Consider the following 27576-nt stretch of genomic DNA (forward strand, 5'->3'; position numbering starts at 1 on the left):
AACATTTTTTTACAGCACACTTTACAATTTTATAAACAGACTTCAAAGTCACACAAGCAAAGTTTACGATTGTAATAGTAAACATTACGTCACATAAGGCCAACTTCTCAATAATAAAAGCAAACTTTACACTTTACAAGTAACCCTTGAACTTTTACAGCAAGCTCCACCATTTACAAGCAAATAGTTTTAATATCCACATTGTGGGACAAATAAAGGAGCATCTTAACTTGTCTTAACTGAACTGGTGCATTTCTACTTCTTCTTTAAACAAACTAAAAAACAAATCATAATACAGGAACCGTGATGTATAAGGAGTTTACTAACTCTTATGCCCTAAAGACATCCTCCCGAGTCTTAAACCAATTGAAATTCTGACACTGTTGTTGAGCCACTTTACCTTTCAAGTCAAGGATTTGGATGCCCCCGCCACCGCTGTGAGCCACCTAAGAAGCTCAACCGTTCTGGTCAGATTTAATTTCATTGCATTGAAGTGTATCCAGAGCCATATTGTTGCCGGACTACACACTTACACACACACTCACACAGAAAGAGAAAGCTATGGGGACAGGGGCACAGGCAGACTGTTAAAGTAGTCCTTAAAATTCAGCAGCATCCTGAGCTCACACAACAACAACGAAAGACACAAGATACACAAATCAAACCAATTCAGTCGGCTTCAGCTCAGCAGAGTGAAATATAAGAGGAAGCCTCACAGACAGCATCTTATGACATGCAAGGCTGGAGTTCAGTATGGGAGTGAATAGGGAGAGTGAGGGAAGGATATTACAGTTGACAACACACGGGAGCAGAAATAGCCTGTGGCACGTATGGAGAACAGTGGCAGGGTTGATTATACGAGCGCTCACACACACATACATTAAAGCGCACACACTGGTTCAGGTTAGATAGAGAGCCTAGCGGGTGGTCTCATCTTGGCAGGTCTCAAGGAATCATGCCATGAATTTACATGGCTTACACACACACACACACACATTCACACTGATTTTAAAACTAAGAGAAGAGAGCTGTTGAGTTTCACCATCCGTGCTCGTCCATCAGTCAGTATCTGAAGCAGCAGCTGGTCCTGCAGCGACGCCTTTGACAAAGCATTTCCCATGAGACACTGCTGGCTCCGGTGGTGCTTGTTTAAGATTTGGCAAAAGCGAAGGTCAAGGTGAGCTGGGAGGGGACAAATTTTGCTCATGTTACCATCTCACTCTGCACAAAGTTGGAAAACTTCTTCTGAACTCTAAATTGGAGCTGGTGGAGTTTTTGTCTGGCAGCCAAATTGGTTTCCTCTCAAAACAGACCAGATTTGAAAAACAGAATTTAACATTTTGAGGGTTAAATATGGTGTTGGAGTCAGTTAGTGTTTAGGCTGGAGGCATTTGGAAGGAGCGAGCTTTGTCGTGTCCAAAGACAAAAAAGAGAAACAGAGGCTTACATGTCAGTGTATAAGACGGTAAGAAAAAGTTGCAGAAAATCTTGAACCAGTGTCTTTTTATTATTTCACCCTGACGCCTAATTCATGTATTTCACTTTGCTGAAGTTACACAAAAGGCTGCTTTAGAAATGCTCTTATTCATCCAAAATGTATCTTTCTTTAGTGTTATATCATTCTTCAGAATCTACAGTTGATCTTCAGCATAAGAAAACTTCTTAACAAATAAAAGTAGTGGTTTTGGCTCCTAAATTTCATATTAAACTGAACTTTTCCTTTTAAAGTGAACCAGACCTTTTAACATGTCGTTACTGTTGAGTTTCTTTTTTTCTGACTCTGTCCAGCTTAGCCGCTCTTCCATTCTTGTTCTGTTTCTTTCTTCATGTATTCTTCCTCTCCTTTTTTGCCACTCTGTCAATAGACTCATTTATATGTTTCAGTCACAATAAAAGATTTGAAAGTTTTGTGGTTCAGAGATCAGATGGCCAAAGTAACAAAATCAGAGATATTTTCAAGTGAAGCAGAACAAGGCCGCACACATTGCCCGTTCTTCAGTTCAAAGACATTAAAATCAAAACATTAAAGGTCCCATATTCTGCTCCTTTTCTGTAGTTTAATATGGATCATTGATGTCTTCATGAAATGGTAGTAACATGTTTTGGTCTAAAAGGCCAATAAATCAAGCACAGCAGCATTGTTTCCAGGCTCTCATAGCCCCTCTGTTCAGAACGGTCTGATTTAGTGGGCGTGGCCTTCATATGTAAATGAGCCACTGCTGATACCGCCCCGCTCTTTCACGTCACTGAGAGCTGCACCACGAGCTCCGAGAGCACAATGTTTAGAAAACAGCGAAGCTCATTTACCATAACATTACAGGCCGAAACATCAGGCTAACCGCAGCTAAAGTTAGCATCCTGAAGCTAACACAGAGATGGGGGGACACTGAGGAAAAGCTCTTACATCTGCTCCACAGCACACAGCATTTAAAATACTCACATTTCCAGGGTCTGAGGTTTGTTGGCGGATGTTCGTAATGCACCTGGATTCAGGAGGACCAGTCTATTCGCTAGCCCTCTGTTGTACTGTCCAAAGTTGCAAAAGCAGTCGGCCGTGAAGTGACTAGCACACACATGCACAGTTTTACTGAGTGTAGCTGGCACATTTCCTTGATAAATGAACTCCAGACACTTAGTCTTGTCTTCTTCCGAGATGGGAAGCTTGTGCATGGAACTATGTGGCTGTTTACAGCCAAAAACGGAGCAGTGATGGCTCTTCAACTTTGGCATTCTCCTCCCCGAGAGATTTCTCTCCAGCAGCGGGGAGGGGGTTTGGGGGTATCTGCTCCAGTTGACCAATCAGGTCAGACTTGCTCCTGATTGGTCAAAAAAGGGAATAGCTATAACAGCTCATTTTAGGTCAGGATTTTACATTCTCAAGCACTACTAAGTACAGGTTTTGTCATTAAATATCACATTTTGTGGGCTGGGAGGAAAGCCGAAGACCCACAAATTTCACTAAAAGACTTAATAAAGTGATTTTTGCATAATATGGAACCTATAAAGAATCAAATACATTATGTATGAACACCTAAGGGAGAGAAATCCCGTCATACGTGGGACTAGAATCTTATCAAACAGTAGTCAGTGGACTGATTTGTGTCAGTCTAGAGGCCCTTGATATGAAAAGTTTCAGCCACCCTGATGTCAGGTGTGCGTGTCTGTGTGTATTGGTGAACACATGGCCTTGACACAGCATCTAATGACCCCAGATTGGTGAGATTGACTCATGACAGGCCCTGTAGCTACATCTGACATGTGCAGCCAGGGGCACACTCCCAGGGCTCCGTGGGATTGACGGATCAGTGTGAGTTTATCACAGACATGACACACGTCAAGCAGCACACGCACACACTGTGCTCTCACCGCCATGGGCTGTCTGTTTTTGATGCTTACAACACACACGGAATACACACGCAGACAGAAGCTAGTTGTGTTATTCACACACGCACACACACACACACATCACAGCCTACTCGCCTCTTTAGCTTCTTGTTTGTCAGGGAGTATTTTTCTATTCCTGGTTCTGGTTCTCTAGAAGACGTCGTATTATTCACAGTCAGTGCGCTGTCTCGTCCCATTCAGCGCGGCTCTCTGTCAGAGCTCAGATACAGTGTGTTCACCGGTCAGTTTCAATATGTCACCTCAATGAGCACCCTCCGAGTTCACGATGAGGATATGAAATTTATATAACGCCACAGTCCTGAAAACTCCTTCAAACACCACAACCAAGACTGTATTTTACTCCATTCATCGTTTTGATCTCTGCTTAACCTCTCCATGTGTGCTTTTCTCTCCAGATGTTGGAGGCCCCGCAGACCCCATCGCTCCCACCATCATCATCCCTCCCAGGAACACCAGCGTGGTTACGGGAACCTCAGAGGTCACAATGGAGTGTGTGGCCAACGCAAGGTAAAACTCCTGCAGGGTGACTGATCAGATTGTTAAAGGGTCAGTTCACTCTAAAGACGATCTCAGATCATTGATGCTGTCTTTCTCCACACTGCTGGTACCCACGACCTCAATTTCAGAGGCGCTTCTTACCAACGCTTGCTAGTGCCCGCTTTTTTAGCATCACTTTCACTTCCTTTGGTGGAGGTTCTTTAGTGTGTTTGATATTTCTCTCTATGCTTAGAATTTGCTTTTCTTGGATTAAACTTTACCAAAGAAAAAAATCCCACTAGTCTCAACATCATGTCCTGGCTTTGGCAGCAGCCCCCAGATCTCAGATTTGTAAAACATAAGACCTTAGATAAGACAGTTAATCCTCTTCTACTGTAATGAAAAGCTGATATCTGAAGTTCTTTTCATTAACGAGTTGGTTGTAGTCTTCAACCATTATGAAACTGTAGGATCCCCAAGCTGATGCAGCTGTAGTGATTTGCAAAAGATCAACTTTTTAAACTTTTGTGGATAAACATATGAAGTGCGTAAACATTACATGCATCCTGAATTTGTGTCATTTGACTAATTTGCACATGCAGCGCACACAGTTTCCATAATTGTGATATTGTGTAAACAAAGAAATATTAAAATGTATTTGTGGTGTGGACATGTTTTTAACCCTCAGGGGTAATTTAGGGACATTTATTTTTCCTTTTATGTAGATTTTTGTCTGATTTTTGGCCGTGATTTGGTTTTGGTACTCCATGTGGAACAATATTTTGTAAGAAGGTTTTCTTCCTCTTCTTCTTCTTTTGTCCTTACTTCTGCAAAATATGACATATTATCAGATCAGTACAAAATGTAATCATGCATTCTTTCATTTCAGGGTTTCATTTTGAGAAAAATAAAACCATTTTTCATTTGTACTGTTTAACATGAGATGGGACAATTTTCCCATTTTACATACACAACACACTTGCATTTTTTTAATGGTTAAAACAGTTAAAAAAATATTCTTGCAGTGTTATTTTTTGTGAAAATAATTAAATATTTCTTGTTTTTGAAAAAGGCTGAGGCCCATTGAAAGATCTAAGGAAAAAAAATGCCACAAAATGAATCAGTCTTGTTTTTAAAGCATTTTTTGTAGAGGACATTTTGTCCTCTAGTGTCTTCAAAGGATAGTATATCAAAGAATTTGTGTCTTCAAAGAATGACAATGCATCAAAATCAGCTTTATTACTACTTTGTAAGGTAAAGCCTGGTCTCAAAAAACCAAAAGTCCTACAACATTGATTGTATGGAAAACAATTCATTTTATGTGCATTTTTAAAAAAAACAACAAACTGTTAAATAATATAATGAAATGGGCATATAAAGGGGTAAAATAATAAACAACAATAAAAAAAAATTGATTTGGACTGAAGTTAATCAAAAGATTATTGCAAAAAGTTTTTAAAAAATAGTCTGTTATATTTTATAACAGTTTTTGGTAGAGGACATTTTTGTACTGTAAAAGGGTCATTAATTAAAGGGACCGACAAAGGTTAAAACAAGGACACGAAACATCTTTTCCGTAATATCTTCATGTGAACATAGCCCTGATTAAGAAGTCTTCTTGTGATGATAAAAATGTAACCATGGGATGCTTGTGAACTGTCCCTTTGACTCTGCAGGCCTCTTATCAAGCTGAGCATCACATGGCGAAAGAACGGCGTCTTGGTAACGAGCGGTTTGAGCGATTTCAACCGCAGGCTGACCATCCTCAGCCCTGTGGTGAGCGACGCCGGCTACTACGAGTGTGAGGCTGTTCTCCGCAGCAGCAGCGTGCCTTCAGTCAGCCTTGGGGCTTATCTGCATGTACTTGGTAAGAATTATAATCTGAATGGTGCTCTGCCTGCCTGTGATATTCCCTAAATGTTACCCTGATTGTTTCTTTGGTCTTTTGATATTAAAACAATTTCCCAGACAAATATGTGACTGTCTCCTCATCAAGAGGTATTTTTTATCGATCACTGCATTTCCAGTTTTTCTTCATTTTTTTGTTTTTGCATAGCACCTCTGAGGAAATAGCTCAGGAGAGTGAAAGCACAAACATTCAGCGAATTTGCTCCAATTCCACATCTTAATAAGCCTTGATGGGAAAGCTTCAGTTTATTTGCTGCTGCTTAGTCTGAATAGTTTCATCATTCATTTCCCTGGTGTTTCGTTTGTTTGGAGCTCTTATCTCCGAATTTGCTCCTTTGCTTTTTGATAACTTCAGAATCTCAAGATTAGAGCGCATTTTTGTGGTGCTTGTAAATTTATTCCCCACTTGTTTTTCCTTAGGGGTCTCCTTTTTTAAAGATCTTGCTTAAAACCTTATTTTTTCGCAAGGGAAAAGAGGAACATCATGCTTTCTAATTGACATGACAAGTTAGATGGGAAAAAAACAATGTCTCTATATTTATCTGCACACTGAGGCAAAGATGTGGGAGCATTTAGTTCAAGCTAAAGAGCTGGTATGAAATAATTATAAATAATACTATTCTGCCTGTGTTTTTCTGCCTGTGAAGTTGCAAGGCAGTGAGGGGGAGGTGTTATTGATTCAAACAGGGGGAAGCTAATGGTTGGCCTTAAGAAACTGTTTAATATAACATGACTCGAGTCACTTTCATTCCAGCCCACTGGAACACTTTGATGTCTTCAAGGTTGTGATGTGACTTAAAGGACGAGGTGTGGGGAACCTTTCCCTTGATTCAGCCGACGGAGCCTTTCTCTGCCTCAAAGTTTGAAAGGGACGTTTAAACCATTAAAGAATACTGCTAATGGATATCTTACTTCAGACAAACACCTCGTTTCCACTCACATCTAACTTGTGACTGTAGATTCTTAAATACATTGATGATAGCTCTGATGTTCATGGCAAGGAGGTGCATTTCTTTACAGATGAATAGAAACCATAGGCTTAACCTGTGGCCACAGGAGAGAGGCTGATTTAGACCTATAACCTGTCCTATAAGGACACTCTGACTGTACTGAATATGTGAATATATCTAAAAACACAGGCTATTGGAGTTAGCCTCATGTGGATGCATGTGGAACTGCAAGGTTTGTTTTTTTTCAACTTCCACACATGTTTCATTTAATAACTTTAGACTCTTTAATACAGGGACACAAACTGCGTTTCCACCAAGCAGTCCAGGTCAGTTCAGTACGGTTTGGCACAGTTTGGTAGAGTTAAGCCTGATCCTGTTTGCGTTTCCACAGCAAAACTCTGCCCTTTCGTGGTAGGCGGCGTGTAAGCTGGATGCTGAAAGCCACAGCTGTTAAACAACAGCGTGACGCTGTAGCAGCGCGACACAGTTTACTCAGTTTTACCTCCCTAATGAATCCACCGAAAAAGAAAAACATGATGTGATTCAGTAAACAAAGAGCATAGATGGAAGACATGCAGCATTTCCTCCTCTCTGTGATTGGCATGTAGCTCTTTGATACAAAGAACAATCAAGCTTTTGTTTCAGAGAAGTCTGTGTGCTGCCAGGAGAAATGCAGCCATTGTCATGGTAGGTGACGATTCTTTTGACCAATCTGCAGTCTGCAGTGTTGTAGCTCTACCTTTCGAGAGCAGATCGGTTCAGTCTGGCACCCATACGAAAGGGTCCCAAAAAGTGGGACAGGATAAGTCAGTGTAAACGCCATAAAATGCGCACCATACCGAGACGAACGGAACCGGTCTGCTTGGTGGAAACACGGCTAAAGTTACTGTTACCTCTACTGTAACCATTACCGTTACTGTTACTTCACCCGTTTGTTTCAGATACAAACTTCTGAACCAGAGGAGCCGAGCTGGCCTTTAGCCTCTTAGCTAACAGCCTCAGAGGCACCACCTGTCAGCCAAACCGGCCCTGCCCTTAATAAGACAAAACTCATCAGTTTGATAACTTCAAAAATAATTAATTTTAAAAGAATTAACCCACCAAGTACAGTGTGTGCTCTTTATGGTACTTCCGGACCCTGCCTTAAGTGGGCACTTGACTAACTGCAGATTTTAGCACTTGCACATCAGCTTTATGTTTTAATACTCGAGGTTGCTATTTGGTCTTGATCTGTGTGTCATTTGATTGTGAAATGTATGGAGGCAAATATGAAAGGAATCTCAGTAGAATCTAAAACAGTGGCTTTTTTTATAATTTAAGCACTTTTCATTGAACAGTTATTTGTTTAGAAATAATATAATTTTTTTTTTACCAATAGTTTCCTTTAGTCAAAACAGCTTGGCCACAAAAATGAAAGAAATTGGCTGTATGAATATAAAAAAATCTTGACATATTGAACTATCCATAAGCGTATTTAGAAATATGAAGATTTAGGTGGATTAAGGCAGTTTTGTACACTGATTCTTATAGGCTGGCAGACTTTTATCTCTGAAGTGTAAATATTGGTTTACATATCTGCTTTATGGTCTCTTTTACATGTTCATTGGGTTTCATGTTCATTATGCTCAGTCTGCAAATTGTGGGAAGGGACACATAAAGGGCTCAAAAAGTTGGCGTGAGAGCCCTAAGCCCTAACAGACATGACTAGGATGCGCCTCAGAGTCAAAAGAATAGAAAAGATGAACAATATTAAAGGAAGTCAGTTGCGTTTATTGGTAGAGGTCTGTCATGTGTTCCACCTGTAGCTTTTCTCTCATCCTATCATCTCTCTCTCGCAGTAAAAGCAGGAGAGGAATTTCATTATTTTGGTGTTTTTATCGGTATATGTTTTTTCTTTTTAATGGTGCAATAACCAATATTTTTCCAGAAAGAAAATATAGCTGCAGGTTTTTTTATTCCTTGTTTTTTTTCTATTTCATCAACTTATCCTCCTTTGCCTCTCCATCTTTTTATTCTAACCCTCAGAGCCTCCACAGTTCATCAAAGAGCCAGAGAAACACATCACAGCTGAGATGGAGAAGGTAGTGGACATCCCCTGTCAGGCACGAGGTGGGCTTTATCTGTGTGTGTGTGTGTGTGTGTGTGTGTGTGTGTGTGTGTGTGTGTGTGTGTGTGTGTGTGTGTGTGTGTGTGTGTGTGTGTGTGTGTGTGTGTGTGTGTGTGTGTGTGATGATATGTTATGTTACAAGTCAAATAAAGCTTACCAAAGACAAGGAAGCCAAACTTTTTTTCACCATTTTTCATTTTCCTGCAGGTGTCCCCCAGCCTGACATCGTGTGGTACAAAGACGCCCTCCCTATCGACCCCGTGAAGACGCCCAGGTACAGGGTTCTAGTGGGAGGCAGCCTTCAGGTCAATGGCCTCCTCCCCGACGACACTGGGATGTTCCAGTGCTTCGCCAGAAACTCAGCAGGAGAAGTTCAGACCAACACGTACCTGGCTGTAACAAGTGAGTTCTCCAGCTCCACCTCAGAAAATCATCTCCAATAATTACCGCCATTAAAACATAATGTGTTTGGCTTAAACTCTGATTAAAATTTTGTGTCAGGGAATAATGTTGAATCCTTACACGGCTCTCTCAAACCCCTTGTCGCAGTCAGAGAAAAAACACATGTAATTACTCTACAACAATGGAAAGTAATTCTCACCTGAAAGTAGGAAGAAGAGCGAGAGCAATTAGAGCCTGAATGGGATCCTGTAGACCTGTGTGGTTTCTCCCGGAAAAATAATTGCGACTTAATTAATAGAAGACTGAATAAATGTTTTTTTCCAAATCAGAATTTTTAATAACTGACTTAGAGAGGTCCTGACTTATCATCCTCGCAACAAAAAGGTCAGTAGATGTGTTTGGGGTGGAAACTTTTCCATTAAGTTGGAGCATTGATTTCCCCCACAAGATGAATGGTGTAAACTGGCACAGGGGTTCATGAGTGGGGGTCAGGAAACACTGGGAAAGGGGGTCACAAACTATCTATATCTGCACATTTCATCTATTATTGTAGGAATTTTTTTAACATTTCTATGTTGCCACAAAACCTCTGAGGTGACAAATATACTCCCTTTACATACGATCCTTTTCAAACGATGTTACCGTCACAGCTCACATACTTCCATGCGTCCTTCACGTTGACATTGCTGTTAAACAATACATCCACCTGGAGGCAGCCCAGAGTCAAAAGTTTATGATAACAAAAAACTCAAAAACTAACACAACGACTGTGGAGGAGGTATTGCTTGTGTACCTTTTGGATAAAGTACAAAAACAGAGGCAGTGTTGTAGGAGGTGATGGTCAGCAAGTTGCAGAAATACAGACAAATTGAAGGCAGAGCACAGACAGAAGGCTCCATCTGTACCCAAATTCGTATTTGGATCCATATTCAAAGAACAGAATAGAAATAGAATGAAAATAACTTTATTTCTTTTCAAGGGGAAATTCAAGAGTCACAGCAGCAATCAAAAAAACAAAAGTAAAAAAGTGTATAAAAACTGTAAAAAGGTGAATAAGAAATTAGATAATAGCAGCTTGTCCATCATCCTCCAGTTCAGCCAGCCTCCACCTCCACAGGGTCCAGGACTGAGCTTCTTCAGCAGTCTGTTCAGTCTCTGTCTCCTGGATCCTGTCTGCTCACAGCAGGTGGAGTTCCAATGTGGCGTTGGTGTCCAGTGTTGGCTCTGTTAGCCATGTCTGTAAATAGCATGATGCTACTCTGCCCTCTGGTATTCCCTCTATTGCTGGGTTAGCATGGCTAGCTTGTCCATCTCATTGGAGATAGATCTTACGTTCCCAGTAACGATGGATGGAAGGACAGGTGGATGCCATCACTTCTTAGCTCACACCTGAGAACCAGCATGTCATCCTCACCTTCTTCTCCTCACTTTGTGGATAAACATCAGGCCTTGCACCAGTTAGCATTGACATGCTACAGGCTGCAAACAGCTGATTTCACATGTGAACAATGCAGCTATGGTTACATGTAGGATCTCCAGACAAACACAGGCGCAAAAATAGTAAAAATATCACTCAGAAAAAAACAGTTTGCTGTCCACAAACCAACAAATGAAACATACAAAGTAATGATCCACTCCAAATGCAAAGATGACACAGAAGAGATGGAGAAAAATACAAGAAACTGACTTTTGTAACATGCAGCCACAATGGGGTGATGCCTCGCAACAAATTGAGCATAAATGGGCCTTGAGCCAGGATGGTGCCGGTATCAGAGGAATCTTAGGTATTGTTTTGTTTATTTCAGTCTGTTTGTGGCTCGTCTCATTGCATTTTCACACACAAGTGCACAAAAATTCTCTGCATGCCTCTGTCACCAGAGCTCATCTTGCCCTGATTCACTGCGAGCTTCTGCTAACAGTGCTTAAAAACAACCTCAGTGAGGGTAATTAAAAATAGATGAAAACTTGTTTTGGTCAAAACAAAAGAAAAACATCATGATGAGCTTAATTGAGAACAGATAAACAGTTAGTCTGCTCTCAGACTGAAATCTCTGTCTCTGGTGCGTAGGATAATTTGACACCCTGGGATTAAAGAGAAACAATGATGAGTTAAGTCTAATTTCTAATGGAGGTTTAATATGATTGTAACACTTATAATGACGTGTTTAGGATGTTGTCAGCTGTGGGAATTTGAGCTGAAGAGAGAAGACAACAAAAACAAATCACTTCTTGGAGAATGTTTAACAAGCTGCTCTGGATTTATTTGCAGTTTTACAATATTTTTAAAGTCTTGACCTCCTTTAACATTTACAGACTGCACTGATATGACTTTATGTCTCAGCCTTAACACCACAGCTGAGCTCTTATCACCTGAATCAACCTGGTGAGTTTTTTTTTCTGAGGATCTGCCACCACTGGGATTTTAAAAATCACTTGTAATTTCACTCTCGCTGTGCGTCTGTTTGGCAACTTTTCTGACATCTAATTTTCTTCACTTTGTCTCAACTCCTGCTGCCTTCGCTCGGCGCCGCGTCGCTTTATCAACATTCATGAATTTCTCTCACGCTAACTCGCCGCGTCTATCTCTCCATCCTGACACTCTCCTCCTCCTCCTCTCCTATCTTATCTCCTCATCTTTCCCACATCTCGTCAACACATCCTCGCTTCTCCTTCCCTACATCCTGAGAAGCTCCTCCTCTTCCTCTGGGGAGTGATTCAGTTTCTGTCGTGGAATGAGAAGCTTTGATTTATTGCATATCACACAAATAGGGGTTTTAGGTATCTACACATTGCTGCTTTCTGTCTGAAGTCATTTTCCTGCCCTCGTCCTCGTATATCTGTTTGCCGTGGGTGCGGGAAATCGAGCAGGCAGCAGACAGTCGTGGCACCAAGGTGAAGGCTGTGTCAATCCGTGGAGAATTAGAGGGACAAAGCAGCGTCTAAACGCTGAGATGCAGCCGGCTGGCGCTTACATAAAACACGTTTGAAGAGGGTTTTTGCCACAGACGGTTTTTCTCTCACCTCTGTAACCCTCTTACCTTCCCTCTCGAGCTCATTCTTTATTCTCTGTGTGTGTGTTAATGTGTGTTTGTGCGTGTGTGTGTCTCCCCTCAGGCATCGCCCCGAATATCACAACAGGACCCTCGGACAGCACCGTGATCGACGGCATGTCAGTCATCCTGCACTGCGAGACCTCTGGGGCTCCGAGACCGGCTATCACCTGGCAGAAAGGTCTCTGTTGCACAAAATGCAAACACACACACACACACTTGAGTGGCTGGGGATTATGTTGCCTGTTATCTATTACACACGGGACCAGAGTTTGCCATGGCTTAACAAATAAAGCCTGATTGGATTCCTTTACCTGGATTTGGTCTGCGCCAGGCCTTTCATGTTCAGATCCAAGGAAACAATGTCCTTGTTTTTCCTCCTGATCCTCTTTCTCCCCTATTCTCTCCCTTAATGCCTGGTTTTATCACTTCCCCTCCATTCTACCTCTCTGTTTCTATTTATAAACCTCCTGTCTTATCTATCCCTGCCTCTTTATCCATGTAAGGCGAGCGCGTGTTGGCCAGCGGTTCGGTCCAGCTGCCTCGCTTCACCCTCCTCGAATCCGGCAGCCTACTCATCTCACCCTCGCACATCTCGGATGCTGGGATCTACACTTGCATGGCGAGCAACTCAAGGGGCATCGATGAGGCATCCGCTAACCTCATAGTCTGGGGTGAGTGTGCAGGGTTACATAGACTCTGCCTCCTGCTTTCTAAAACCCCCACACACCTGATTCAGAGGCACGAACAGGATTCTGCTCCATCTGTCAGACAAAAGCTGGTAAACAAGGTTTTACCATATGATAATAAAAGAGTCGCACTCAATTCCTTCAGGTACAAAAAGATTCTTCTGTGCTGGTTTCGGAGTCATAATGGAGGTGTTTTCAGCGAGGAGCCATCAAGGGAAAAATACAAAACAGCGGCATGTCATTTCAAACAAAACAAGTTTCCTGATATTAGTTTTTCATGTTTTTTCATCTGTGTGTTTTTCAGAGGAAGGACATTGTGTAAGAGATGTTTTTTCACTCCCTGTCTCTCTGTCTGTGGGTTGTTTTTGTCTCTGCAGCTCGAACCAGGATCACCACTCCTCCTCAGGACCAGAGTGTCATCAAAGGGACCAAAGCCATCATGAGCTGCGGGGTCACAAATGACCCCAGTGTCACAGTCAGGTGAGCTCACGGTCACACTTTTGCTACTGGTGTCCCCGGTGACACGAATTGGTCTGTGAAATTCAAATTACCGTAACTCCTCAGTAATTTGGGCTAACGAGAAAATTCACATGGCTCCTTCAACAAAAAATGTTAAGCTTTACAGCGTTAACAGGGTATTACCATACTTCATAGGAATCCACACGCACCGCATCCACCGCATTCCAATCACAGGTAATAATAGATGTTCTTATTACCGTAACTCTTCAACTAATTGGGCAAGTGAAAAAATTTAAGGGTTACTGAACCAAAAGAGATGAGCTTTCTTTATGATCTCTGACGAAGTCTAGGTGGTCTGTATGACACTTAAGTAATAAAAGGTTGAGAACATTATTACCTCACTGTTCTGTGACTAATCACTCATCCCTTTATCTGGTCAACACTGATTATGGATATATTATGTCCTCACTCAGCTCTCCTTTTTCTCTGAACTCTGTGTCTGATGCATTTTCAAAACTCAACAATAAAATGCCATAACTTTGGTTTAACCTCCTGTGACCCTGTATTATCATATGAACATATGATACTCCATCTTTTTAAACGTTGACCTAACATTTAGAGACACTGCCCAAGTCATCTTTTGTTCATATCACAACATGGCACTCATTTCAATGGAAACATAGTGGTGGGAATAGTACGCAAAGTAGTAGCGGAAGTAAAATAGGGAAAGGTAAATACAATATCCAAATTTTCCAAATGAAACCAGTATATTTAGGAACTATAACACCGAGAACTATTAACTTATGACCAACTGATAACTTGAAAATAAAATTAATTGCCAAAATAATACTTTTTGGTTCGACTTATCCCACAAAACAAGGAGAAATGCGAAATGCATGCTAAACAAATGTTTGGGTGTCACCAGGTTAAGTTTCTCTAGAACTAGCGGGCTTATTATAGTTTTGTTTATTTATTTTGTTTTGTTTTGACTTTTTGTTTCATTCAGTTCAGTCTTAGTTTGTTTTTAAAGCTGTCTTTTAGTTTTAGTTTAGTTTTCTTTTTATTAGATTCATCATTCGTTTTGATTCTTTTTGTAATATGGGGAACTTGTCAGGGGCAAAATTCAAAAATGTCAGAAAAAAGCATTGTGAAAAAAAATCAAACCACTTTTAAAAATGTTTTCAAAGAGGACAGATTCTGTTTGGCCACTGGATTTGTAGTAAAAAAATTAACGTTTTTTTTTTTTTTTTCCAATTAAGGAAAAAAAAATCACATCTTGTTTTTTTGATTTCACCAGTTTCCATTAGCTGTGATCGACTTGGTAGCAAGCAGGAACTTTATGTTGACTCACCTGCTAAGCTGCTGAAGCTTGAAAAGCTGGACAGGATCCACAGTGAAAATATTCATTTTCATGAGTACCTAATGATTAATTTTTTATATTTCTAAAGATTAATCACAGAGAGTGTTTTAATATGCATGCCTTGTATTCAGGAATAACACCACCATTCAGACCCATTTTGATACTAAACTAGCACTCAGCACTAAAACAATACATTTTTTGTAGAAGTCTACTTTTGTGGCTTTAATTTTGAAGCAGTAAAAATTCTTATTCTTCGCCCACCCTCTCATATGAAAGTGAAAACATGATTGTCTTTCTAATTTATGATTTCAATTTGAGAGGTAAGCCTCCGCGGTGTCCTGAAACTGCAGGGAATCGTACTTTTATGTAAGTGGAGCGAGTCTGGATGCGGCGTCTGTTGGGGACCGTTCTCAGCCTTGTTTTATAACACCTTCAGCACACTGCTGAGTATTTAGGGCAGCGGGACAGGGTTCGTGGGATCTGCAGCCATTGTGTTGTATTGATGTGTTTTTAATGCTCAACAATGGCGCTCTTTTGCACAGAGGAATGAGCCATCCCAGGCTTTGGCCACACAGCCAATACTTGTTAGCAGGATGGAGTGAACAGCAAACAAAGCTCAATTGTTAAGTGTTTTCAGCCTATAGATGTGTGAATGAACACGCTCCATCTTTAATAATTACTGCAGCATTGTTCGCTTCACATTGGGGGTTTAATTAGTCATTTACAATTCGACACACGGAGTATTTATTATTTACATCTCAGTTTTGTAGTGTTTGCTGCTGTTATTCTGCAGTCTGTCCACAGGGATGTTGTGTATTCCAGCGAAAGCATTTTTAAAACATGGGTGAATACATGCTCTGAGATACAAACACAGAAAGATGTAATGAAGAAATTTTACTAAAAGGGAGCCTCAGGTGGCCACTGGAGGAACAGCAGATTCAACACTTGGCCAGTGATTTAAACCTCCCTCTTTCTCTGTCACATCCACCTCTTCTAAACTGTCAAATAAAGGTTGAAAAGCTCCAAAAACTATTTCTAAAACAAAACAAAGCCACGACATGTCATCCACTTTCTCCTGACAAACACCTGGGACTTTTGTTGTGCCCATGTGTCATTACCGATTAATCTAACCCTCAAACTTTCAGCTTCAGTCCAACACAAACGCAGCACTGAACTCCAAGCATGTAGCCGACATCAGCAGCGATCAATAGACCATTCTGTCTCTTTCTACTCGGGAGAAAGGCTACATCTGACGCCACGTCTGAGCCGCGTGGTTTTTGATGAGTGTTTGATATGCAGCTGTCAGCGGCTGTGATATGCATGCAGGGCGGCTCTGACGGCGAGTTTGAAAAGAAAGAGGAGGGGGCAGATAAAAAAAAAGGCACTAATAACAGGGTCTGCACAGATCGTGGTGTGATAAAAAGAGCATCCGCAGGCTTCGTGCTCCCGTCCCTATACTGTCAGACAGAGTTAACCTACAATCTGAAGCCGACGTACACATGTGCATCATAGCTCACATCCCAGCAGGGGGCAGGGGACTGAATGATGCAAGTTGGAAAAAAACAGATCTAGGGTGGAGTTGAAATTATTCATGATGCATGTTGGAGTCTGTTTTGAGGATTTATTTGTGTGAATCAGCATTAGCAAACAGTTTATTTATTTAGGAGTTCATCCACTTAAAATGCATTTTTGAGAAATTTTGTTCCCTTTGGACATCACTGAAGTGGTTTCACATCTTATGTTCCATGTAAAACGGAGCAACTGTGAGGAAAAGGCAAAAAGTAAGCCGAATGTTGCTTCATCGGCCATTAAATTGTAACTTTTTGAGAGAATTGTGAGGAGTATAAATGTTAAAGCAGATCTTAAGACCAGCTGAAAAATTGCACTAATTTTATATTTTCACTGTTTCATCTTGAAAAAAAGTTCAAAATAGAGTTTCAAAATGTAAAAATAAGAAATGGGAGTGGGATAAAAAAAAAATACACTTTTGTCCTACTTTAATGTTATACTCCCTTACAGCAGACTGTCTGCTACAATTTGTTGTCAGTTGCAGGTTTGTACGATAATTTGTTACCTGGCAGTGTTGAAAATTATGATGAGCCAGTACATATTTCATATTCTGGATCTCAGTTTCCAGAATATTGCCAGAATCTGGATCGTACTTTTTCATTTGTCAGAAGTTATGATGACCTTGTCTTGTATTGTTTTGCAAAGCAATCCGACCATTTATCGAGGAGTTATACACACATATGGTGAAAACAGCCCTATCTCACAATGATAAAGAATCCTTAAAAAAAATCCAGGATCCAGACGGTGATACAGATCACCTCCAAAATTTAATCACTTCATCCTCATTGTATTTTGAACCTTCCCTGACAATTTCATGAAGATCCGTTCATAACTCTTTGAGTCACGTTGTTCACAGACAAACAGACAAACTCTCCCAAAAACATGAACTCCTTGGTGGAGGTAACAACAATTTGAAGTGAAATAGTCTGTTCATCAGCTGATCAAAAGTTCAAGACCAAAAAACAACTGAAACCCCTAAGAAACAAATCAAAGTTTGAAAAAGGACTCAGTGATGAGGGGCTCCACTGTTCTTGTTGATCACTTCATGCTTCATGTGAATGTTTCCTGAAAGATAGTGGGAACTTTGCTCCGAGTGGTGAAGATGGCTTCATGGAGGACACCCACTGTCCGGACCTGAGTTACATTTCTGTAAACATCCCTTTCCATCCATCTCCAAATGTTCTCAGAGTAATTTAGGTCAGGGGAACATGCAGGATGGTCCCAAAGAGTGAGGGTATTCCTTTGTCAGGCAGCCATTGTGAACTGCAGTGTTGTCCTGTTGAAAAAACGGGGGGTCCTTAGTCATGAAGGAGGCCCCCTGTAACATCTCCACAGAGCCAGATGCCGTTTGACGCCAGTGACCAACCTGAAGCTCCATTGTTGCATTGAAAGAAAAAGCCCCAGATTATAATGGCACCCCCTGCATTGTGCTGCATAGAAATCATTTCCAGTGGGATCTCCTTGTCACTCCAGTAACATTAAAGCTCCAGAGAGTCAAACTTTCTTCCCCTTTTAATGCACTGCAAAAACTGAAATCTTGTCAAGTGTTTTTGTCTTATTTTCAGTAGAAAATTCCTTTTTAGACTTGATATGAGCCACTTTCAACTTATCAATCCAGAAAATGTCTTGTTTAAAGTTATTTAAGGACAACAATGAGGTCTGAATTGCTCCTAACCAGTAAAAAAAACTGCCAATGGAACAAGAGAAAAGTTACTTGTATTAAGACATTGTTCTAGTCTCAAGGAAATTTTTAAGCAATTTTTTCTTGTTTCATTGGCAAATTTTTTTACTGGTTACATGCGATTCAAACCTCATTTTTGTACTCTGATAACTTGAAACAAGGCATTTTTCTGGATTGATAAGTTGAAAGTGGCTCATATCGAGTATAATAAGACCATTTTTACTTTAAAAAAGACAAAAAACACTTGTTAAGATTTCAGTTTTTTGCAGTGTGTCCCATGTTTGGTCTTCTCTGAAAAAGTCCAAACGGCGAGTTTGTGGCGTCAAAGGAGACGAGGCCTTTGAAGGCGTGTTTTGTTCTTAAAGCTCTTCACTCACAGACATTGTCAGATGGTTATTGAGCTACAGTCGGCTCCAGTCAAGGTCTATATTTGGGTTAAGGATCATCTTGTGTATTCATGGACAGCCTGCTCAGCATTGGTGAAATGTTTTTGGATCTACCACTTGACTTGTTTCTTCCATAACCCTCAGGATCTTTGAAAAATTCAAAATGACGGTCTTACTCTGTACAACCTCAGCAGTGATGGCCCGTTGTGAGAGGCCTCGCTGATGCAGCTCAACAATCTGACCACATTCAAAGAGAGAAAGCTTTTTAGCCTTTGCCATCAGGAAGTCATAGCAGCATCTGACAGAGAAGCACTTAAAATTACTTAATCTTTTTTCTTTTTTTGAAACTCTACTTTGCAGCTTCTCAAGATCAAACAATGCAAAATGTAAATTTGTGCAATTTTTCAACTGGTCTTAAGATTTTGATCCACAGTGTATGTGCATGTGTAGGCCTTGGAAGAGGCATCTAGCTGAACCTAAAGTTCAGATTCTTCAGATAAAAATCCTCTCCAACACACACACTTCCTCTTCCCTTTTGAACCATCCCAGACGACCCCCAGCCTGTCTGAGTCTGTCACTGGGTTATAGTGTGAGAGGAAGCACTGAGTGTGTGACTTCCAGAAAAGCTGCTGGATGATGTTTGTAAGCGCTCTCAGTTTTCCCAGTTGTGGTGATTTCAAAGTTAAATCTAAAAAGCAGCTGGATGCCTCTCGTCTGAGCGTCTTCATGAGAGGTGAGACATCTTCAAAAACTCCTTCTCAGTCCAGCTGCTTCTGTGGATTTAGTCTCAGAGCTTGAAAATTTATACCCAAACTGGTTGATTCAGACGGATGTTCCCAGAGAAATAAAGATTCAGCAGATGAGGAAGATGATGAGGACGTCTTTCTGTTCCAGGCACATCTGGGAGAAAGAAGGCTCAGTGATCCAGGTCCAGTCCATCCCTCGCATGCGCCTCGACCCCGATGGCACTCTCCACATCTCCCAAACCTGGTCCGGTGACATCGGCACCTACACCTGCAGAGTTACATCCGTTGGCGGCAACGACTCTCGCAGCGCACACCTCCGAGTCAGGTATCGTCTCCTCCTCCTCCTCCTCCTCTCACATTCTACTTCCTCCTGCATTCACAGATGCACAGATGTAGGCTAGAACGCATCCTTTGAAGCCAGGCGGTGCGCTGCAGACACTAAGTCCCCACACACACACTCACACACTCACACACACATGCTGCAGCATCCTTTTGCTGCCATCCTTCCTCACACCTCTGACTCATTTCCACTCAAATGACGCCTGCTCTTCCTCACCTCCCCTGTCCTCATTCTCACCTGACACACTTCCATCCCTAGAGGGACTCCATCCCCCGACACTGACACACACACACACACAGCTCTTCTGCTCTGTTATTGTCAACTCAGATCTCTTCTTTCTCCTAAACTTTGCTCACATTGTTTCACTGCAGAAGAGGAAATTTGAAATGAAAGAAACGTCGAACTTTGTGTTTGTGATGGACTGACTCGCTGATTGTTTGTGTCTTCTTCGTCATCTCACTGTCTGTTCTCGCTCATTGCAATAAGGTTTTATCTCCCAATCTGTGTGTACGTGCTTATCTGAATTTACGGCTGAATGAATTAATGATCTGCATCTTTCCCCTCATTTATTCACGTCTTTGTCCGAGCTTTTTTCCCTATCCGTCTCCTTTCAATCCACTTCCTCCCCTCCGCTGATATCCATCTCCTTCTCTTTGCACGCCTGCACGTCCATCTTGACAAGGAACCATCTTTGCCGTCTTGTCTCGTTGCATTTTATCACCTGTCTGACTTGATCTCTCTGTTAAAAAACATCCAGCGTTGCTCCCGATCCAGAGAGATGGGCAGAGGAGACTGAAACGCTCTGCAGCCCCGTGTCCCCGTGGAGGATTTGTGCGATGGGAGAGATTCTTTTATTTATCGAAAGTTGTCTTGGTTGTTTCCCTGCAGGCAGCTGCCCCATGCTCCAGAGAACCCTACAGCTGGGCTGAGCAAATCTGAGAAAAGAGCAATCGACTTGGCGTGGGCCAAGCCGTTTGATGGAAACAGTCCGCTCATTCGCTACATCCTGGAGGTCTCTGAGAACAGTAAGTCACACGTAACTTCTGTTTACACAACTTTACCCTCAGTTTGTTTCTCACTTGTGAAAAAGACATTGTGTGGATTGTATCCAAGCTTCTGTGATGTCAGTTTTTCCCCCAGAAGCTCCAGGGGAGAGCAAACACCGCACTTGAAAGAGAAATTTTGATAAAGTATCGATCATGAAGCCAATTATGTGCGTCCATCATGATATTTGATATCACGTAGGATGTGAAAGCTACACAGCGGCGATCACAGCCCTTCATGTAAGAAGTATGTCAGACTAAAGCTCTTTACTCATACACAGAAGAAACCGACGCCTCTTTTTTTCCTTGAAAAGTTTTTTGGTAAAATTGGTGTTCAACCTGCGACCCATCGTGACAAAATGATTGCAGGCATAAAAGAGGAAATCTCCCCTGAAGATTGCTGGAAATGTTCATCTCCGTCTTTGAGAAAATGTTACATTTTACAGGATGTAAAGGTGACTGATTTGCATAGCAGGGTTTTAATACTAGCTCCTCTTCCTTCCAGATGCTCCCTGGGCAATCCTGCTCGCCAATATTGAGCCAGAGTCCACGGCGGTGACTGTGAGTGGATTGATCCCGGCGCGCTCCTATCAGTTCCGCCTGTGTGCCGTGAACGATGTGGGGAAGGGCCAGTTCAGCAAAGAGACCGACCGGTAAGCTCAACAGAAACACAATTCAGAAATAAGACTCCTTAAAATCCAGATTGCCTGATCCTTCAGTCAGGAAAGCTGATACACACCAGACGACATGTACGTTCATGTTAACAAGCGTTCAAACACACAAACTCACGCTCTAAGAGGGATTTAAGGTCTGATGTTGACACTGAGATCAACTTCTCTGCATCTTCAAGCACTCCTTCCTCCTCTATCTCCAACAACATCCCCCTCCCTTCCTCCCTTCCTCCCTCGCCTGCTCCATCCTCCACCAGTCTGTCACGGCACCTCTCGCTGCCAGCTCCACAGCCAGAGGAGAAGCGAGCTGGGGGGGGGGGCTCCGTCTGTGTGTAACGGGAGCTGGCAGTCGGCGCTCTGTGACGCCACATGGTACACAGTCACCAGCGCTGATTTCCCTTCCTCCCCTCACACGGATCCTCTCCCCGGGCTGTTTTGTCAGGGTGAAAACATGGCGATAAGGCAGCTGAGTAGACTATGACTTCCTTAGAAGTGGTATTAACGGAGGATGATGTGCATGTTTTAAGAGGGCAGGAGTTCAAAAGGATTTAGCAAAGGCAACAAAGTAAAGGACACATTTCATGTGAGTGCTTTCTGTAATAAATTTACAAAGATTTAGGTTTAGAGGCTCATATGTAATAAAGCTGTGAATTTTTTTCATGATTTTTGGTCAAAGCTCTGCAGTCACCACTTTTTATTTTAGTACATTGGTTTTCAACTATTGGTAAACTTATTCCATCCAGATTTCTCAAAGTTTTTTCCTCAGCTATGTCTGTCACACCTTTGAAAACTTTAAGGTTTCAAAAAAAATTTTTAATTTTGGTGATTTTTTAAAATTATTTTGTTTCATTTTTAGGTCTCAACAATTTTTATGATTTTTATTGATTTTTTTTTTTTTTTTTTAATTTCACTTCCAAATGTGACACTTCTGGGGAAATTTTTTAAGTCTTACTTTTTGTGCTTTTTGTGTCAGGTCCCCCAATCATTTTTTTTTTTTTTTTTTTTTAGGATTTTCAGTGTCATCAATATTTGTTTCACTCTTTTTGTCAGGTCCCTAATTTTTCTTTATTTTTTCCTCTGCTCTATGTTTTTGATTTTTTGTGTGAAGTGTAACAGAGTCAAACATTTTTCCTTGGTATCAAAAAGTTTTCAACTTTGACTTTCAGGTCCACTTTTAGCTCAATATTTTTTAGGTCATGTTTTTTTTCAGGATATTGAGTCTTTTTCATGATTTTTTGGCAAAATCCTGTTTTTTTTTTGCCTCATCCTTGGTTATCACTTTTTTTTTAGATTTTTTTTTTAAGCCATTACTTTATTCTTTGTTTCTGTGTCAGGTCCACAGTCAACAGCCATTCAAGATTTTTATGCATTAACAATTTTGCAATATTTTTGCTGCAATTTGTATGATTCTGTTGATTCAGCTCAATGTTTGTTTGTTGCTTGAAGCATTTTTGGGGTCACAATTTTTGTTAGGATATCCAGCCGAAGCTCCCTGGTAGTCACTTTTAAAGAGTTTTTAGCCCACCAGTTTTTTCAGGATTTCTACATCACATCCATCATCTGCCTTTTTCATTAAATACATTTTCTAACAGTTTTTGCTGCAGGTCATCATATTTTTAAGAATATTTAGGTCATCACTTTTTTGCATGGTTGTCAAATTTTCCAGATTTTTTCATTATCAGTTTTTTTTTTCATGTTTTTTCTGTCAGTTCCAAAGTCTTTGCCTTTTATCATGTTTCAAGGCCTACGATCTGAGATCTTTACCTTTTTCAAGCATATTTTGAAGATTATCAAATTTTTCATGTAAGGCGTCAGCCAAACAACCTTCACTTTTTTATCACTTCACTATAGGTCTCTGTCTCTTTCAATTCCTGAATGTTTTTTTGTGTGTATTTTTCAGTGTGTCTCTCCCAGAGGAGCCGCCGAGCGCTCCTCCTCAGAACGTCATTGCCAGCGGTCGAACAAACCAGTCCATCATGATCCAGTGGCAACCTCCGCCAGAGAGCCACCAGAACGGCATCCTCAGAGGATACGTTGTTAGGTAAGAGTCCCCAAAGTTAACTTTCACTTTGCATCTGTCATGACACAATGAGGATTTATAGTTTGAAAAAAAAAGTAAAAATATTAACAGGTAAAACATTTTTCTGCCTTCTCTCACTCCTTTACCTTCTTGTGTTAAGCCACTGAGATGAAGCTCCACTCTGTATGTTTTTTTCAGGAGCCCCCACAGTGTCTGTTAGTAACACTGCACCAATAAATCAGTCTGAGGGAGAACTTAATGACAGGTTTGACTCCAAAAAACTTCAGCGACTCTAATAAGCGGAGTCAGCTCTCTGCCAGCTGACTGTAAATCCTGTCAACATGTAATTAGTTTGCTTTTCTGTCGGGCTTTTTATTCATTACATCCAAATGAAACAGCAGGTGTGTTCCAGACTACACAAGGTGCTGTCTGTGGGTTTTAATTACCTGTTTTTGGTGCTTTGTCTCCCCCCAGCAGGGAGTCTGGTGTACTGCAGGTATTTACTCAAGCACAAACAGGACTGAGATGTGTTTTCTTTGGCAGAGAGCGGCTTAAAATGTCATTTTTTTACACTTTAGGTATCGACTCACCGGGCTGCCTGTAGACTACCAGATCAAGAACATCTCCAGTCCAGATGTGACCACGCTGCTGCTGGAGGATCTCATCATCTGGACTAACTATGAGATCGAGGTGGCTGCGTACAACGGAGCAGGCTTGGGAACATTCAGCCACAAAGTGACCGAGTGGACTCTGCAGGGAGGTGAGCACTCATAGCATCGATGCTATTGATCTTAGCACAAAGTCTTACTCTCATCCTTTTCATTGGGTCAGCATTTCTATGTGTGAATTTACAGCAAGCGTGTTGATTATTCATTATGTATTAAAAAGCCCGAGGAGCAACATCCTGCAACTGCACAATCAGTCCTTTCACTAGTAAGCATCCACTTTATTTCCATCTATAACTGAACTCATCCCCCTAACACTTAGACTACTGTAGTTCTGCAGAAACGCTGGCTGATAATATGTTGCTTATAACTTGGATCATAAGAATAATACAAGAATAAATAGATTTAAAGTGTTAGGAAGGTGATGAAATAGCCTCATAAAGGAAAATAATAAACAAGACACTAAATGTTTAATCGAATAACATCAGAGCCTTCAGATATTATTGGGAAATAGACCATAATTATCCATTAGTTTGATAAATAGATACTAATCCATGCCTGATCGTAATCCACACTCTAAGAGATTATCACCGTCAATATAGGTTTTTCCTAAATGCCACTTATAAGCTTCCAAATTGGGTCAAGCATGACCAAATTGGTTTACGGCAGGTCTCTGTGACGATACCACGCCAGCTCTGTGTTTTCTATGATTAATTTTGTAGTGATGGTGGACACTGGAGCCTAACTGTCGGAAAGAAAAATGACAGAAGAGCAGAAGAAAGCTAAACAGGAGAGTGATAGAGCACAAGCTACAGACCAAATCAAGAGCTTAGCTGTTTGTGCTAATGTTGATTCCAACCCACATGCAGCAGTTATTCTGCAGTGGTCTGTTCAAACTCGAGAGTCTATCATTAAAATGAAGAGTGAGGTTACGTACGACGCTACTTAACTATGGTACAAACTGACAAAGTCTGCTTGTTGTCATGTTTCAAACCATAGCTTTACGTGACCGTTGATAAATATCTTACCTCGTGGTGGTGTATTCGCTACAAAGTTGTCTTGAACAAAGAAAAGTTCTTTTAAATCAAGGTCTGATCTCCATCCATTTCCAAAACAAACACACGCCTTGATAAAAGTCACGTCTTCACGACAGTGTGCATGAGACTCTGGGCCAAAAGGTGTCGCTGCAGTCTAATTAAAACAGATCCTCCTCACAGCCTCTTAAGGGACACAATAATTGACAAAAGCATACCTGTCGTACCAGAACTACATTTTGGAACAGTTTTTGTCATTTAAGTTACATCAGGCACACCTTCTGATTGTCCCCTTTCAAAATAAAATACAGGCAAACCATCAGCTGAAGTTGAGAATTTACTCTCCCGAATATAAAATTTAATTTTATCTCTTTCCTATAATTTAACAACTTCATCCTTTGAAATTAACAGCTTTGTACTTTGAAAAGTCTGACTTAAAGGCAGGACTGTGAAGGATGATAGTTATTCAAGTGCTTTGTAAGTTAGAGTTATTCTTCAAAATAAAAGCATGAAAAAAAAAATCCTTGAAGAGAGAAAAGTCGTGTTCTGCTAAAAGAAACTGAACAAGCACCTGTTTCTTACCCTACTGGCAAATAATTTTTGCTTTTGCAAGCAATTCAGGCGTCCTTTTTGTCTTTCAGTTTCTTAAAATAAGACAGTCTTTAGGTGAATGTGGCTCATATTAAGTCTGAGACAACTTTTACTAAAAATAAGGCAAAGGTATGTTTAGATTTCAGTTTTTTTTACAGTGAATCCTCCACTACCGGAAAGAAAAAGGAGGAGTTAGCATAAGAGATCAACTTAAAGACTTGAGTCTTTAAGTTTGCGTGAATATGCAAATTATTTGGCCAACAAGAACTTTTATTTAAACACTTTTCAGACTTTTCCATCACAGCTCTTTGTTGTCAAGCTGCATTAGCATCAACTCGCTTTTGTATATAGACCGCACACAGGTGTGACATCCCTTCGAAATCCATAAGCAGCTCCCACAGTCACAGACAAAGCCACAGGGAGCTCAGTATGAGGTGTGAGTGTCATCAGGCAGAGTGATGGCGGTATCTGCCCTGACCTGAGCAGCTGAGATCGATACCAACATCAAAATAGATGCAGGCAGACTTCCAGCAGTCGACTGAGAGCTGCTCTCACACCTTTTCTGTTTTTTGTCCTCACTTTTTTCCACTCCTCTCCTCCTCTATCTATCTTGTTTTTCCTCCTCCTCTTCTTTCTGCACCCAAGTTCCCACCATCGCCCCCAGCAATGTACAGGCCGAGTCGGTGAACTCCACGACAATCCGTTTTACGTGGACAGCTCCGAACCCACAGTTCATCCACGGCATCAACCAGGGGTACAAGGTCAGTCTGCGCCGCACCCCCCCACACTCACACACACACAAACACACGCACCACCCCTTCTAGCCATCACATCCATTGACAGAAGTGTCAGCACTGAAGTTGTAGAATCACATTTCCTGTGTAGCAAGAGCGAGAAAAAAAGAGCCGTGGGGCAGAAGGTGTTTTGTGCCACCATGAACAATGATCTTTGTTCACCCATTTGTCAGGCGGAGGTCATTCTCTTTATCTTTGCAGCCATTTTTCATCTGTTTTATTGTAAAGCTGTGAGCACGTAATGATGAATGTCTTCATTATTTTGTCACACGCTCCTGAATGTAGTCCATCTCTCCGTCTGTTGCTTATTCTTCATGGAAACAAATGTAGCCCACAGGGAATCATAAAGCCACGTCTATAGGGTAGTGCTATTTCTACAGAGAGACTTAAATAATACCTCATGTGGGTTTTTGTGCCCTGCTTTTTGTCTAGCCGTTCAATAGGGCTCTATAGGTCTTACTCAGCTGGGTGGAAGGGGTTGCTGTACAAACCTGATCTCATTTAATACACCATGTATTTTCACTCCAGGGACAGAAAGAGAAGCTGAGGGGAAAATAGAAGAGGGAGGAGAAAGAGGAGGGAGTGCTGAGCATGTAGAGGCGATGTAACCTCGAATGTAGAGACAGATGCAGAGAAATGATGTCTTTATTTTTGAGGCTTTTTATGCAAAAAAGTTAAAATTGCTGCAATTTCCACAATTTGCCATATGGTTGAAAATCAATATGCATAAGTAGTTGCTTTCATGTGTCTGCAGAGCCATTTTACTGTTGATTTTTGGAGTATTTTTTTTACCATTCTCACCCATTCAAACCCTCCTTAAAGTGTGTCTGATGCCAAATTACTCCTCAGTGTGGCTGACACTGGAAAAAAAATAAATCTTATCAAGTGTTTTTGTCTATTTTCAGCTGAAAATGCCTTTTTGGACTTAATATGAGCCACATTCACCTGATCAGTCCAGAAAAATGTCTTATTCCCAATTGTTGAAAAAGAAAAATGAGGTCTGAATTGCTTGAAACAAGTCAAAATCTGCTAATCGAACCAGAGAAAAGTTAATTAAGACATTATTCTACTTTCAAGCTAGTTTTCGAGCAAATCTTGTTCCATTGGCACATTTTTTTAACTTGTTACAAGCAATTCAGACCTCATTTTTCTCTTTAAATAACATGAAACAAAATATTTTTCTGGACTGATCACTTGAATGTGGCTCATATCAAGTATAAAAAGACAAT

The 27576-nt window shown here is 41.0% G+C and overlaps 1 protein-coding gene across 3 annotated transcripts in view; it reads left to right on the plus strand.

The window, feature by feature from the left end:
• Nucleotides 1–27576, plus strand: part of sdk2b (sidekick cell adhesion molecule 2b) — a 329027-nt gene that overhangs the window by 256955 nt on the left and 44496 nt on the right. For all 3 annotated transcript variants that reach the window (XM_074662914.1, XM_074662915.1, XM_074662916.1), the window contains exons 6-18: nucleotides 3801–3912; nucleotides 5559–5749; nucleotides 8766–8849; nucleotides 9055–9249; nucleotides 12364–12480; nucleotides 12806–12973; nucleotides 13366–13468; nucleotides 19338–19514; nucleotides 20418–20554; nucleotides 21078–21225; nucleotides 23144–23284; nucleotides 23842–24023; nucleotides 26199–26314. In XM_074662914.1, the coding sequence (XP_074519015.1) occupies nucleotides 3801–3912; nucleotides 5559–5749; nucleotides 8766–8849; nucleotides 9055–9249; nucleotides 12364–12480; nucleotides 12806–12973; nucleotides 13366–13468; nucleotides 19338–19514; nucleotides 20418–20554; nucleotides 21078–21225; nucleotides 23144–23284; nucleotides 23842–24023; nucleotides 26199–26314 (1871 nt within the window). The remainder of the gene's footprint in view (nucleotides 1–3800; nucleotides 3913–5558; nucleotides 5750–8765; nucleotides 8850–9054; nucleotides 9250–12363; nucleotides 12481–12805; nucleotides 12974–13365; nucleotides 13469–19337; nucleotides 19515–20417; nucleotides 20555–21077; nucleotides 21226–23143; nucleotides 23285–23841; nucleotides 24024–26198; nucleotides 26315–27576) is intronic.

The sequence above is a fragment of the Halichoeres trimaculatus genome, unplaced genomic scaffold (assembly GCF_033239565.1).
Source record: "Halichoeres trimaculatus isolate MK-OKI-2021-1 unplaced genomic scaffold, fHalTri1.1 fHalTri1_scaffold_23, whole genome shotgun sequence".
Taxonomy (NCBI): domain Eukaryota; kingdom Metazoa; phylum Chordata; class Actinopteri; order Labriformes; family Labridae; genus Halichoeres; species Halichoeres trimaculatus.